Raw genomic sequence first — 12,917 nt, 5'->3', positions numbered from 1 at the left:
TGTAGCACTGTGTTTTTTTTAACTTTATTTTTTTATTATTTTTTTAATGTGAAATTTATTGTCAAATTGGTTTCCACACAACACCCAGTGTAGCACTGTGTTGTTGATTTGATATCAACTACAGGAAAAGATAGGAAAAACTGCCCAAATGTTTCATTATTGGCTCTACTTGTAGTCGTGTTTCTTCTTGTTTATGTATGTTTCTCTGCAGTTCCCCTGATGTCCTACAATGAACCTATGTGATTTTTATTATAAGAATAGCACATTTATCTCTAAAAATGTTAGCACCCATCTGGTTTTAAATATCAGATTTAATGCTTGATCATTTTTCTGCAGATGAAGGTGATTTAGTGTAATAAATCGACAAAGTAAGAACTGAGTGCCTCTAGACGTGTGGACCTTTGCTGATTATCAGTTTAAGGAGTACCCTTAGCATGTTGTTGCATAATGGCATATTTTCATCGTCTATAGGATCTCCTCAAAGGCCTGGGGACAGTGAAGGATTCCCTTTTTGTTCTCCGTGAGCTGGGAGAGCAGCTCAAGCAACAAGTGGATGCTTCAGCAGCATCAACCATTCAATCCGATCAGCTGTCCTTGAGTCAACGCTTATGTGCCCTAGAACAGGCTCTCTGCAAGCAGCAGACCATGTTACAGGTGTGTTATAAATCGGGCGTTCTATAACATCTGAGCCTCAACACAGGAAAAGAAAATTTTTCCATCGTTGAGACCTTGCCTCTTTCAAGAGCAAAGAATTAAAAAGTAGACAAACTTGGAAGTTCCAGTGGGGACAAGGGAAGGTGGGCATCTTGCACTGTCCTTTCCAGTGTAATTTTGCCCCTGAACCAATGCCTCCTTCTAGAGCACTGAGTAAAATGTGTTCAACTAAAAAACACTAAGTGGCTTTAATATTGACATTCATGTTTATATAGCAAGTTTTTGCCAAGAATCAGAATATATTTCTGTTTGGAAGTATATTTTACAAATAACTTTAGTTCATTCATAAATGGTACATAGGAATAATTCTGTTTTCAAAAAATTACGTTAATAAAGAGAAGAAAGTTTAAATCATATAGCCTTGTTTCTTTAGGAAAGGCATCTTGAGGGTGGCACTTTGACACAACGATATGAAAAGTAATTTCAATGCCCACTTACCCTTTAACTAGATTTCTAAATATCAGTTTTCTTTTGTGGGAAAAAAAGGCTGGAGTTCTTGACTATGAAACCTTTACCAAGAGTTTAGAAGCTTTGGAGGCCTGGATAGTAGAAGCGGAAGAAATATTGCAAGGGCAGGACCCTGGCCACTCTTCTGACCTCTCGACCATCCAGCAAAGGATGGAAGAACTTAAGGTAAGTGCTTTCAAATCCTAGCCCCAGATCTTCTATCTTTTGTCCCCAAAATCTTAAGGAATACTCACAACTCCTAAGATAGGCCTACTTTTTATTTTGAGCTTCCAAAGAAACCCTTGCCAGCTCTGTTTTCCTGGAGTGAGCACGCACTGATTTCACAGACTGCGGTGGGAGCCTGGCCAGGAGCAGCCCCAGGATCCCAACTCAGTGCTGCTTCTCACTTCTTCCCATGCCCAGTGGGCAACCTCCTCCTTCGTAGCCCACGGAACCTCCATCCCCGTCTCTACCTTCCTCTCCTACACAAGCCCCCTGTCTCTCAGATACTGGCAACAGCCTCCGTGACTCTCCTTGCAGCCACTCCTCCCCCTCCAGCCCACAGCGGCCAGAATGATCTTCTTCTAAAAGGTTTTACTTAATTATGAACTATTTTAAACAGTCAGTAAATAAAATAACACCATAGACATGCCAAGTTCGTTGTCTTTTTCCTCTGCTTAAAACCCTCTGCGGGTCCCCACTGCTCTCCCAGGGTAAAGACCGGTGTGGATTATCAGGCCCAGGGTACCTGGCTTGCACCTTCTTCAGGGCCTCATCCATCTCAGCATCCATCACAGTGCTTCTGTGGAAACACACTATGTTCCCCTTTCTGGAATTCCTTTTTTTGCCCCACCAACTCCCTTCCCACCAAAAGGAATTAACTTTCGGTCATTTTGTTCAATGTCACTCTCTTAAGAAAGTTTTTCTTTTGTTCATGGTCAGGGTCCCCAGGGACACACTTCCAAAGTACACTATTTTTTTTTTCTTAAATTTTTTTTTCACACCAGTTAATTATGTTCATGTGATCAGGTGACTACTGTTGTGGAATAGTATTGTGACTCTATTATTAGAAGAGTATCTTACAGTCTGTAAGCCCCATGAGAAGGACCATGGCATGTGAGTTTTGTTCATGTGATATCTGTCCATGGAAATTCTGCCATTTGGTTGTTAAGCTTTTGGCTTCAACACTTGGGAAGATTTATTCTGTCTGCAGGGTAATGAGCCTATTTCAGAGCATGAAAAGAGAAAACACACAGCCAAAGGTGTCCTGACATTTCCTTCCTCCTGTAGCTGGTTTCCTAGATGGGGTTATAGATGCCCACACGAAAAACAGAAAAGACAGCCTTGTCCTATGTTTGAGATCTGAAAGCCTAGATGGCATTGTCAGCTGAGTCTCACCAACTTTGGGATTGGGGCCAAGGACCTAAAACTGAAGCTGTGAAATAATGTGTGGTGGCTTCCAAACTTGAATGGGATCGTGTTCCATCTAGCAAGAGGTCCACAGCTCCTGTTACCCAGACCTGCCACCTGCTAGCTGGGGGGCCTTGCGCAATTTACTTACAGATTCTCAGCATCTTGTCTCCCATCCTGAAATCGGAATAGTAGTGGTACTTACCTTATGGTATTGTTTCGCAAATGAGTTATTACCTGTAAAGCTCTTATGATAATACTTGGTTTATAATAAGTGCTTAAGGAATGGTAGCTATTACTATTATAGTTGTTGCTATTAAAAATGTTATTATTGGTGTTAGATAATAATGGAGCAGAATAGCACAGATACACGGAATATACAGGGTAAGAAATAAGCCTTTTCAGTCATCAGCATAATTTCCATCCTTCATCAGTTACCAAGAATTACTTATGAGTAAATAGACCAAGTAAATAATACACATAAACTACCTACATGTTCAATGAAACCAAGTAAGTAGCTGTAAAAGCAATTGCAGCAGAAGCACTGGAAACTGATTAGGAGATGTAGCTCTTTTTTATCTGCAGCTCTGGAGATTACAAGTAAGTGGCCTAGAAACGCATAGGAGCCCAAAGACTGGCTTCTTCCAGAAATCTGAAGTCCACTGTGCAGCGTGAAAGAACTCTGCCTTTTCTTACCATAGTGCTAAACTGGCTTTTAAATCTTGCTTTCAGGGACAGATGTTAAAATTCAGCAGCATGGCCCCAGATTTAGACCGTCTAAATGAGCTTGGATATAGGCTACCCCTGAATGATAAAGAAATCAAAAGGATGCAAAATCTGAACCGGCACTGGTCTCTGATCTCCTCTCAGACAACAGAGAGATTCAGGTAGAGTAACCAAGAGATGTTTTGGCCACTCTGATAGATCAGTAGAAATGAGTGCATGGCTTGTGTACATTTATAAGTTCCGAGTCTTTCCAATGATACTTACAAAACTTGAACCGGAAGTGGCAGATTCAGTGAAATGGTTGCCCGTGCCTAAGGTACTAAAAATTGTTGGAACAAAAAAATTTTAAAAAGAAAACTCATATAAGAATTATCAAAGATACATACATAATTTTATCATTCTTAAAACTTACCACTTTAAACTTTTATTCTTTTCTTTTTTTTTAATTTTACTACCTGAGGTGAAAACTTTGTGGTGGTCAATTTAGAAGTAGAGGCAGAGGATATTCATTTAATCTAGTTTTATATGCTAACAATATAAGAACAAAAACATAATCATATTCTTTTTCCTTTGGTCTGTCAGTAAGTTGCAGTCGTTTTTGCTACAACATCAGACTTTCTTGGAAAAATGTGAAACATGGATGGAATTCCTGGTTCAAACGGAACAAAAGTTAGCAGTAGAGATTTCTGGCAATTATCAGCATCTTTTGGAGCAGCAGAGAGCACATGAGGTAGGTTATGCCAGTGGGTTTTCGGGTAATAACAATGCCATGTGGAGGAGTTCAAACACTGTATCTTGTGTTGATAGCTCTTAAGCTTGGAGTTTTCCCATCTTAATTGCAAAAGTGTGGTCCAGTACTTTGTTTCCATAGTTGGCTTTAAAAATGTGTCAGGCGTCAATATCCTGTGATGTATACTGCCGGAATTGTGGTAAAAGTCTCCTTATGGGGGGTGAGGGGTGGGGAGAGGGATCAGGGGTGTCTGTGGAAGGAATGCAGAAAGACAATTTTTGAACTGAGTTACATACTACATTAATATTGCCGAGGCTAGTTGATTAAGAAATTATGCCTTGATCACGAGTCTTTGATAAATGAAAATTGTGTGTTCTGTAAAAAGCATTTCCGTACCAGATATCTCCAAGTGTACCTCTTGGTCAAGACTCATTATAATTATTTCTTAAGAAACACTGAAGAGAGAACTGTGTGCGAAAAGCAAATTAATTAATTTGCTATTAGTCTCGGTTTCCTGGTATAACTAAATTGTCCCATGTACTTATGAAATATACGCAAATGGAGAGAGAGATAGGATTTACTTAAAGGCAGAGAAAAGCTTAATGCAGAGCTTAAAAGAGAGTGAAACTAGGGGCATCTGGGTGGCTCAGTCAGTTGAGCACTGGACTCTTGATTTCACCTCAGGTCATGATCTCACAATCGTGAGATCAAGCCCTGCATTGAGCTCCACATTCAGTGTGGAACCTGCTTAAGATTCTCTCTCTCTCTCTCTCTCTCTCTCTCTCTCTCTCTCTCCCTCTGCCTATCTCCCCAGTTTGTGTGCTCTTGCTCTCTCTCTCTCTCTCTCACACAAAAAAAAGAATAAAACTAATTTTAAAGCATTTTCCTTAAATTTTAAAAATAGAGAATTTAAAAATGTAGAGGGTATTTTTAAGTCCATTTTTATCAAGGTGACTTAGAATGGAATAAAAGAAAATGAATCAAAACTAAAGTCAGCTATCACTTTATATCCACTACGATGACTATGATGAAAAAGACAGCATGTGTTGATGAGGGTGTATAGAAATTGGAATCCTCATGCTACTGGTGGGGATGTAAAATGGTGAAGCTGCTTTGGAAAACAGTTGGACAGTTCCTGAAAATATTAAACAGAGTTACCATATGACTCAATAATTCTACTCTTAACTTTATACCCAAGAGAAATGAAAATATGTGTCCAGAAAAACTTGTGCAAGAATATCGTCCATATCAGTGTTATTTATAGTAACCCACAAGTGGGAACAACTTAAATATCCATCAGCTGATGAATGAATAAGTAAAATGTGTGGAATACTATTCAGCAATCAAAAGGAATGTGGTGATGATACATACTTCACATGGTCAACATTGAAAACATTATGCTAAGTGGAAAGAAGCCAGTCACAAAAGACAGGCAGGATGCTATTTACATGAAATATCCAGAGTAGGCAAATGCATAGACACAGAAAATGTTAGTGATTACCTAGTGCTCATGGACTGGGAAGAAATGGAGAGTGATTGCTGAGTGTGGAGTTCTTTTCAGGGTAATGGTCTAAAGAAAATAGTCTAAAATTGATTGTCGTGGTGTGTGCCCAACTCTGGGAGCATAATTAAAGTCCTGAAATTATAGACTCTAAGTAGGTGAATTGTTAAGGCATGTGAATTATTATCTCAATAAAACTGTGATAAGAGATAAAACTATCTCTTAACTGTGGAAATAATTTGACAAACTTTCTGTTGAATTTTTTTAGCGAAAAAATTTTATTAACCAAATTAAGTTAAAAAACAGTGACTTAAAAAATGTGAGGTTTTAAAGTCTTTTCAACTTTCTAAAAGATCTTAAGCTATTCCCTATCTGAAAAAAAAACAGAATACTAATTATGTGTTGACACTTAATGTTATTAGGTGATTTTGAAAGAAGTGAAACATAATTCTACCTTTAGTCACTTAGTTTTACTAAACAAAAATGAAACTTTAAGTATATCTTAATTGGTTGTTTAAAAATATATTATTTCGGGGTGCCTGGGTGGCTCAGTCGGTTGAGTGTCCAACTTGGGCTCAGGTCACGATCTCGCGGCTTGTGAGTTCAAGCTCCGCGTCAGGCTCTGTGCTGACAGCTCAGGGCCTGGAGCCTGCTTCAGATTCTGTGTCTCCCTCTCTCTCTTTGCCTGTACCCCACTTGCACTCCGTCTCTCTCTCAAAAATAAACACTAAAAAATTTTTTTAATGCATTATTTCTATACTGCAGGATTTTACACATATCCTGATTCAACTGGAAACATTTTTCAAAGCTTTGCTAAAACCAGAATTTTTGGAAAGTTACCAGAAAACTGGTCACTGAAATTGGGAACTCTAAAGTATGTTTTTCTATTTTTCAAATAATAGTTGTTTCAAGCAGAGATGTTCAGTCGTCAGCAGATTTTGCACTCGATCATTATTGATGGGCAGCGTCTTCTAGAACAAGGTCAAGTTGATGACAGGTAGGATCCTTGATATATTATTATGAAGAAAGTTTCCAGTGAATTAGTTATTTTCTCTTTAATGAGCAGATTAGAGGGCATGTATCTAATCTTCCTAAGGCAATTGTGCTGCAATGGAGCCTCAGTAATTGAAGGAGAGGCTTGTCTGAATCTCGGAAATGAGTGAGTATTGAGTCTTCTTTAAGAACTGCTATTATATTATATAAAGGACAGAGAGTAATTGGAAATCACCTAGCCAACCTTCTCCAGACCTCTGCAGGAGACTGGAATTAATGAATAGATCAGAACAAATTGTATCGATGATGTATCAATGGTTTATAAACAGATGCTTCTAATATTCTCATACAGCTACAGAAATTGTATCCTCAAGGGAGCATAGAGATCACTAGATCATCTCTCTTACTTATAGATGAAAACTTGAGGTCCAGAAATGTGAACTGATGTGACCAAGGTCACTCAGCTAAGTAGCTGGTTTTTAGTCAGGACCAGACAGCTTTCCCATAGCATGGTAATTCCAGGTTTGAAAATGGTTGGCTGCCTTAAGGCAGCAGACACACAAACTGAAATCCTGCTTCCTCTTCATTTACTTAGCAGATTGCCTCTTTATTAAAAATGAAGAGGCAAAATCTAGCTCATCTTTCGACTTCTGGTATATGAATTGACCATTTCATACTGTGTTTACATTTCCTGGGAACAATAGTCTATTGCATCGACTTTATGTGGTGATATTGGAGTATAACTGCATTTATTACATAAAATCATCTCTCCCATATTAAGGCCCAGTAACCGTGATTAGAATTAACTTAGTGTTTTTTTCAAAAATGAAAAAACAAAAACAAACAAAACAGAACATAAATCATTGTTTTTATTAAAAGGTTTTTTTTTTTTTTTTAATGTTTTGGAAGCAATTTCAGTTTTGAGTGGATATTTCTTTGGAGGTAACATGGAACATTTTCATGGTCATGCTATGGAACAACAAAATATGATAACGTATTTACTCTTTTCTAAAAAATTATGTATTTAAATTCAAGTTAGTTAACATACAGTGTAGTATTAGATTCAGGAGGACAACCCAGTGACTCATCACAACCCAGCAATTGAAAACTACTAGGTAATTATCCAAAGGATACAAAAATGCTGAATCCATATTTATTCTGTTCAAAGTGAGCCAGACTTAAACACGGGCTTTACTGAAAATTTAAGGCCTTCAAAATAAAACAAATTCAAATTCAATTAGCTTATTCTTGCTTTAGCCTCCCTTGATCAACTCTATAACAGTATTATAAAAGTTTAAGTGAGGAAGTAAAACAAAATTTAAAAATCATGTACAAGCCAACATCTATTCAATTGTAAATGTTAACAGTTAAGGAGAAACACCAAAAAGAAGAAAATGGGAGGGTTGAACCAAGGATAATTCTCAAAGTTGAAAGGAAAAAAAAAAATTCGGATTAGAGCGCGAAAGCCCCAGATTAGGAATGTATTGTGTTTTAAAAGTTCATTTCTAAATTTCGTGTTGAGAGTTCAAGTTCAGCCACAGGGACAGTGTCATGTGGTAAGTACTTCCTCACACTGGCAGGAAGCTCAGGACTGTTGAGGACAAGGGCTCCAAAGACATGGTGGATGGTGGCCTGCGGGGGAAAGTACTGTGCAGCGTACTTTTCATGTTGCAGGACGTTCTCAAGTCCTGCAGTTAAATGTTTTCGGAGATGATGGATGCTTGTAACTTCTGGGGGAGTTTCATGAACCTAATTCATCACATTTGATTCTACTGCAATTAGATTATTACTATCAGAATTTCCTTTCAGAAGCAAGAAGCACCAATAATACATTTGGTTTACAAAACCAAGGTGTATAGTGGGCCTAGATAATGAGAGGTGTCAAGAATGTAGGGGTCCAGAACAGTAAGTCAAGCTCAGATTGGAAGCCACCCTCAAGAGGAGAAAATAGTATATGGAAGGGAAGAAAAGGAAAACTTACGTGATAGAGAAAAAACAAGTGATGTTACACTTTAGTATTCAAAGGTGAATAATGCTCTAATCTACAGAGAAATTCATTCTATTTGATATAGGACAAACGAATTGTAGAACCACAAATTAACACTTCGTAGAGAACTACCAACCCCCTTTTTAAGGTTGAAAACACAGATGTAGGAAGGACAAACTAAAAGGTCTGAGATTATTTAGCCTGAAGTTAAGAACACTTACATAAAACTTACTCTCTTTAAGTATATGGACAACCTTCATACAGACAATGATAACTAGATAGTTTGCATTTTTCTAAGAACAAAATGAAGTAGGCTTAACATGTAGAGGGGACGATCTAGATTCATATGTAGAATAATTTGCTAAAGATTAGGGCTGTTTACTGTAAGAGAATACAGAGAGTTTCCAAGGACAGTTTTAAAGAAACATTTTTAAATAACATGGTTTTATTTAAGTGGCTTATGATTCTGGCTGAAATAACCCCGTGTTGTTCATCCAAAGTGGCTTATAATTCTGGCTGAAAACTGAAGTGTATAAATAAGTTTTGGTCCTCATTTTCTCCCCGCTGTAGCACGAACAAGATGTCGCCTCCTGCTGCATACACTTCTTAGGGTTTGGGCAAATTCCCGTGGTGTCACTACCCAATGCTCCCCACCTCTTGTGTACTCAGGGAGAGAAGAGATGACAGTGACTTTACAGATATGCCTTTAACCTGTGCTGAGACATGAAAATACTCACTGTTTGCCAAAACCAATAGTTTGACTGCTATAAATTTTAAAAATGACTTGAAATAGACCCAGTAACAGATCCTGGAATGATATTTGAAAACCTCTGCCCTAACTCACTTCTCAGGGCTTAGGGTCACCAAGCATATGCACATTGTGTGTAGGCATGTCTGATTATGAAAATGTACCCAGGGTAACACAGTTTCCTCCCTATGTAATTATTTCCGCACCAGGGATGAATTCAACCTGAAACTGACCCTTCTCAGCAATCAGTGGCAGGGAGTGATTCGCAGGGCCCAGCAAAGGAGGGGCATCATCGACAGCCAAATTCGCCAGTGGAGGCGGTACAGGGAGATGGCAGAAAAGCTTCGTAAATGGTTGGTTGAAGTGTCCTATCTTCCCGTGAGTGCTCTCGGAAGTGTCCCAATACCACTGCAGCAGGCAAGGACCCTCTTTGATGAAGTGCAGGTAAGGTGCAAAACACACGGTCTTTAAACCTCTTCTGTGTTTCCACTGCACGCTTTACCCTCGCCTCAGTTCTTCGCAAGGATTCTGGAGTGACACTGGAATGAGGACAATCATTGTTCCCGAGTGTCAACAGTAACACACAATACGATTGCATTACAAAGCCCGTGTATGGTGACGACACTCTGTCTGGTCGGGCCCAGCTGCTTACAGACCCTCTCCACTTTCCACACCAGTGCCTCCCAGCAGCTCACTAATCCCCAGCATGGAGGCAAAGGCAGTGGCCGGGAAAGGAACACCGCATTGATTATACTCACGAGCAACGTAAATGTGTAACTTAAGCATTCCGGAAAAGATAAAAGTCTAGGTCCTGTCTCAGCTTTTTGTCCATTCCTGGCTTGGCTCCGTACTTCCATCTATCTGGGAACTGGGGACTCCAGCCCCTTAGACAGATACGTGCTAGTGCTCTTATCAGTGCTTCCCAGTATGTTTTATGGTCTCCTTTTGCTTTGGCGGTCACTGCTCTCTGCTTTCTTTCTCCTCGCTTCTCTGGGAGACCTCATCCACACATGTGTCTGCCTGCTACCAGCAGAGAAGGGCCAGCGTGGTATCTTCTAGTCCCATCTACCTCCTGAGCTTTCAACTTATATATTCAGATTATATATGTGTGCATACAGACCTAGTGTGCACCATGGGTTCCAGCTTCCAGCAGGGCCTGTGATCTCAGGACCAGCCATTCTCCAGCAGTCCATTTCCCACATCCCCAGCTCAAGGAAATGTCTGGCAGCGGCTAACGCTTCTATCACTTGGACCCTGGGAGGTGCTCTAGAGCTATATTCTTTTCCTCTCCCTTCCCATATCTAATATATTCCCACTGCCACTGCCTTAGCCGTGCTCATGATAGATGATAGCTTTCTTCTTCTTCTTCTTCTTTTTTTAATGTTTATTTATTTTTGAGAGAGAGACAGACAGAGCGTGAATGGGGGAGAGGCAGAGAGCGAGAGCGAGATACAGAATCTGAAGGAGGCTTCACGCTCTGAGCTGTCAGCACAGAGCCGGATGCGGGGCTTGAACTCACAAGATCATTACCTAGGCCGAAGTTGGACGCTCAACTGACTGAGCCACCCAGGTGCCCCGTAGACGACAGCTTTCTAACCTGTTAGTATATCCAATATATGCCCACCTGCCATTCTGTCTTCTACCCTCCTGCAAAGTGTTGTAATCCAAACACATCACTTCCTTGCTTAATATTCCCCTGTGAATTTCGGTCACTTTCACTATTAAAAAAAAAAAAATGCCTTTGCAAGTGTGGTCTTGTGTCCTCTTCTGCCGCTCTGTCACCCGCATACTGCATTCCCCCTGAAAACTGCATCCAGGATCCTGAATTCATCATCTTTATCTCAATGGCAAATTTTCCCATCTTCATTTCTCTGTGTGGAAGGATTCCTCTGACTGACTCCTGGCCCTCCTCACACCGGGTCCTTCTTAATCTAGTCGTGTTCCTATGTCTGTAAGACTCATGAAGCCTTTTCCCTTCGAGGAAGCCTGTCTTGCATCCACATGGGTTAGATATTTGAGCACTGGTCTTTCTTGGAATCGGTTGTTTGTATCAAACAAGTGTCCTAAATGTTTTCGGCAGAAGAAATAAAAAGACCATAATAAAACTTAAAATATGTAGGAGTGGGTTCCCTACGCATCAGTCTCATGGGGCAGTTTTCATATTGCATTGTGACTGCATTTAATTTGGGGACAGAAACTAAGCCTCCCCCTGTCGAATCCTCACTCGTGTGTATACATTGCTTCATTCGTGCCCAGAGTACGCGCTCAGTAGTGTTTGTTGTATCGAGGGGGCGTGCTATGTATGAAAACCCGTAGAGTCGTTTAAAAATCCTTGGAATAGGGATATGGTGAAGAAAAGAATGAGAAAGTAAAAAGCAACGGTTCCTTTCAGTTCAAAGAAAAAGTGTTCCTGCGACAACAAGGCAGCTACATCCTAACAGTGGAGGCTGGCAAGCAGCTTCTGCTCTCGGCCGACAGTGGAGCTGAGGCCGCCTTGCAGGCGGAACTCGCTGAAATCCAAGAGAAATGGAGATCGGCCAGTGTGCGTCTGGAGGAACAGAAGAAAAAGCTGGCCTTCCTGCTGAAAGTAAGTTCATCTCCTTCCTCCTAGAGACCTGATGCAGTTTAAGGAGCCACACAGGTGGTTGCGCTGCTTCGTCCTGTTGTTAGCTTTCGAATCAGATGATGCGAAGATTAACTCACACCCTGCAGGTTTTTGATACCCTCTGTCTTATTTAAGACTTTGTCCTGTCTTGCACGAGCTGGAGACGTTTCCTAGTTTTCAGCAATGTGTCTTGCAGAAAAATCCCCCCACTAAGTAGTTTTAAGTCTAATAAGTCTGTCCAAGTGATGAATTCTGATTAATGGTCCGTGCTAAGCCAAGAACCGTGTGATGACTTTATAAATCCAAACAGGAATGCAAGGAGTAGATTCCACTCCCTGATCTGAGACTCTAAAGTGGTTTTTAAGATCGATATCTCTTATTTTATAGCAAGAAAAACCTATCCAAGAAGATACTCTTGATTTCATTTTCACTTATCCAAATACGTTGCTACGAGATAAAATTCGGGAGGTATATTAAGCCTTTCGTTGGATACAGAGAGCATACTGATCACACTGCAAGTTCAGGGAGATGTAGATTTATCCAGACCCCCCACAATCCAGTTTTCTCCCCCCTCACTTGATAATACTATATATAAAACATGATGATACATGCATTGGAAAAAGAGCATGGTCTCTACTCAGATAAATCCAAGTTAAAAGCATAATAAACCAAGTAACCTGGTTAACTCAACCTGTCTAAGCCTCAGTTTCCTCCTCTATAGCGTGGGTATGATAACCCCTCCTGCACATGGCATCGTGAGGATTTAATGATATAATGAAGGTGAAACAGGCGGCACGATACCTGCACATTTGGGCATTCAGTAAATGACGGTAATTGTCATTGTTGGTATTATCGTATCAAAAAGTGAACAGAGCTAAGGAGTAAAGTTTTGTATATGTTGATAATCACCAACACTTTAACAAAATTATCTATTAAGTTTGGCCTGCCACTTTTTTGGATCACAGGTAATAACCAAAGGGAATGGAACACGTTTTGCTTTTATAATACTTAAAGTATGCACACCCATTGGGTTTATTCTGTTGGATTTTATTTAAT

The 12,917-nt window shown here is 40.0% G+C and overlaps 1 protein-coding gene across 14 annotated transcripts in view; it reads left to right on the top strand.

The window, feature by feature from the left end:
- Positions 1 to 12,917, top strand: part of SYNE1 (spectrin repeat containing nuclear envelope protein 1) — a 477,690-nt gene that overhangs the window by 387,851 nt on the left and 76,922 nt on the right. For all 14 annotated transcript variants that reach the window (XM_049653080.1, XM_049653082.1, XM_049653085.1 and 11 more), the window contains 7 exons: positions 472 to 654; positions 1,201 to 1,347; positions 3,304 to 3,458; positions 3,880 to 4,027; positions 6,431 to 6,525; positions 9,466 to 9,700; positions 11,649 to 11,843. In XM_049653080.1, coding sequence (XP_049509037.1) covers positions 472 to 654; positions 1,201 to 1,347; positions 3,304 to 3,458; positions 3,880 to 4,027; positions 6,431 to 6,525; positions 9,466 to 9,700; positions 11,649 to 11,843 — 1,158 coding nt within the window. The remainder of the gene's footprint in view (positions 1 to 471; positions 655 to 1,200; positions 1,348 to 3,303; positions 3,459 to 3,879; positions 4,028 to 6,430; positions 6,526 to 9,465; positions 9,701 to 11,648; positions 11,844 to 12,917) is intronic.

This window comes from Panthera uncia (assembly GCF_023721935.1).
Source record: "Panthera uncia isolate 11264 chromosome B2 unlocalized genomic scaffold, Puncia_PCG_1.0 HiC_scaffold_24, whole genome shotgun sequence".
Classification (NCBI taxonomy): Eukaryota; Metazoa; Chordata; class Mammalia; order Carnivora; family Felidae; genus Panthera; species Panthera uncia.
Note: the sequence above shows the minus strand (reverse complement) of the source record. Positions and strands in the feature narration are given on the sequence as shown.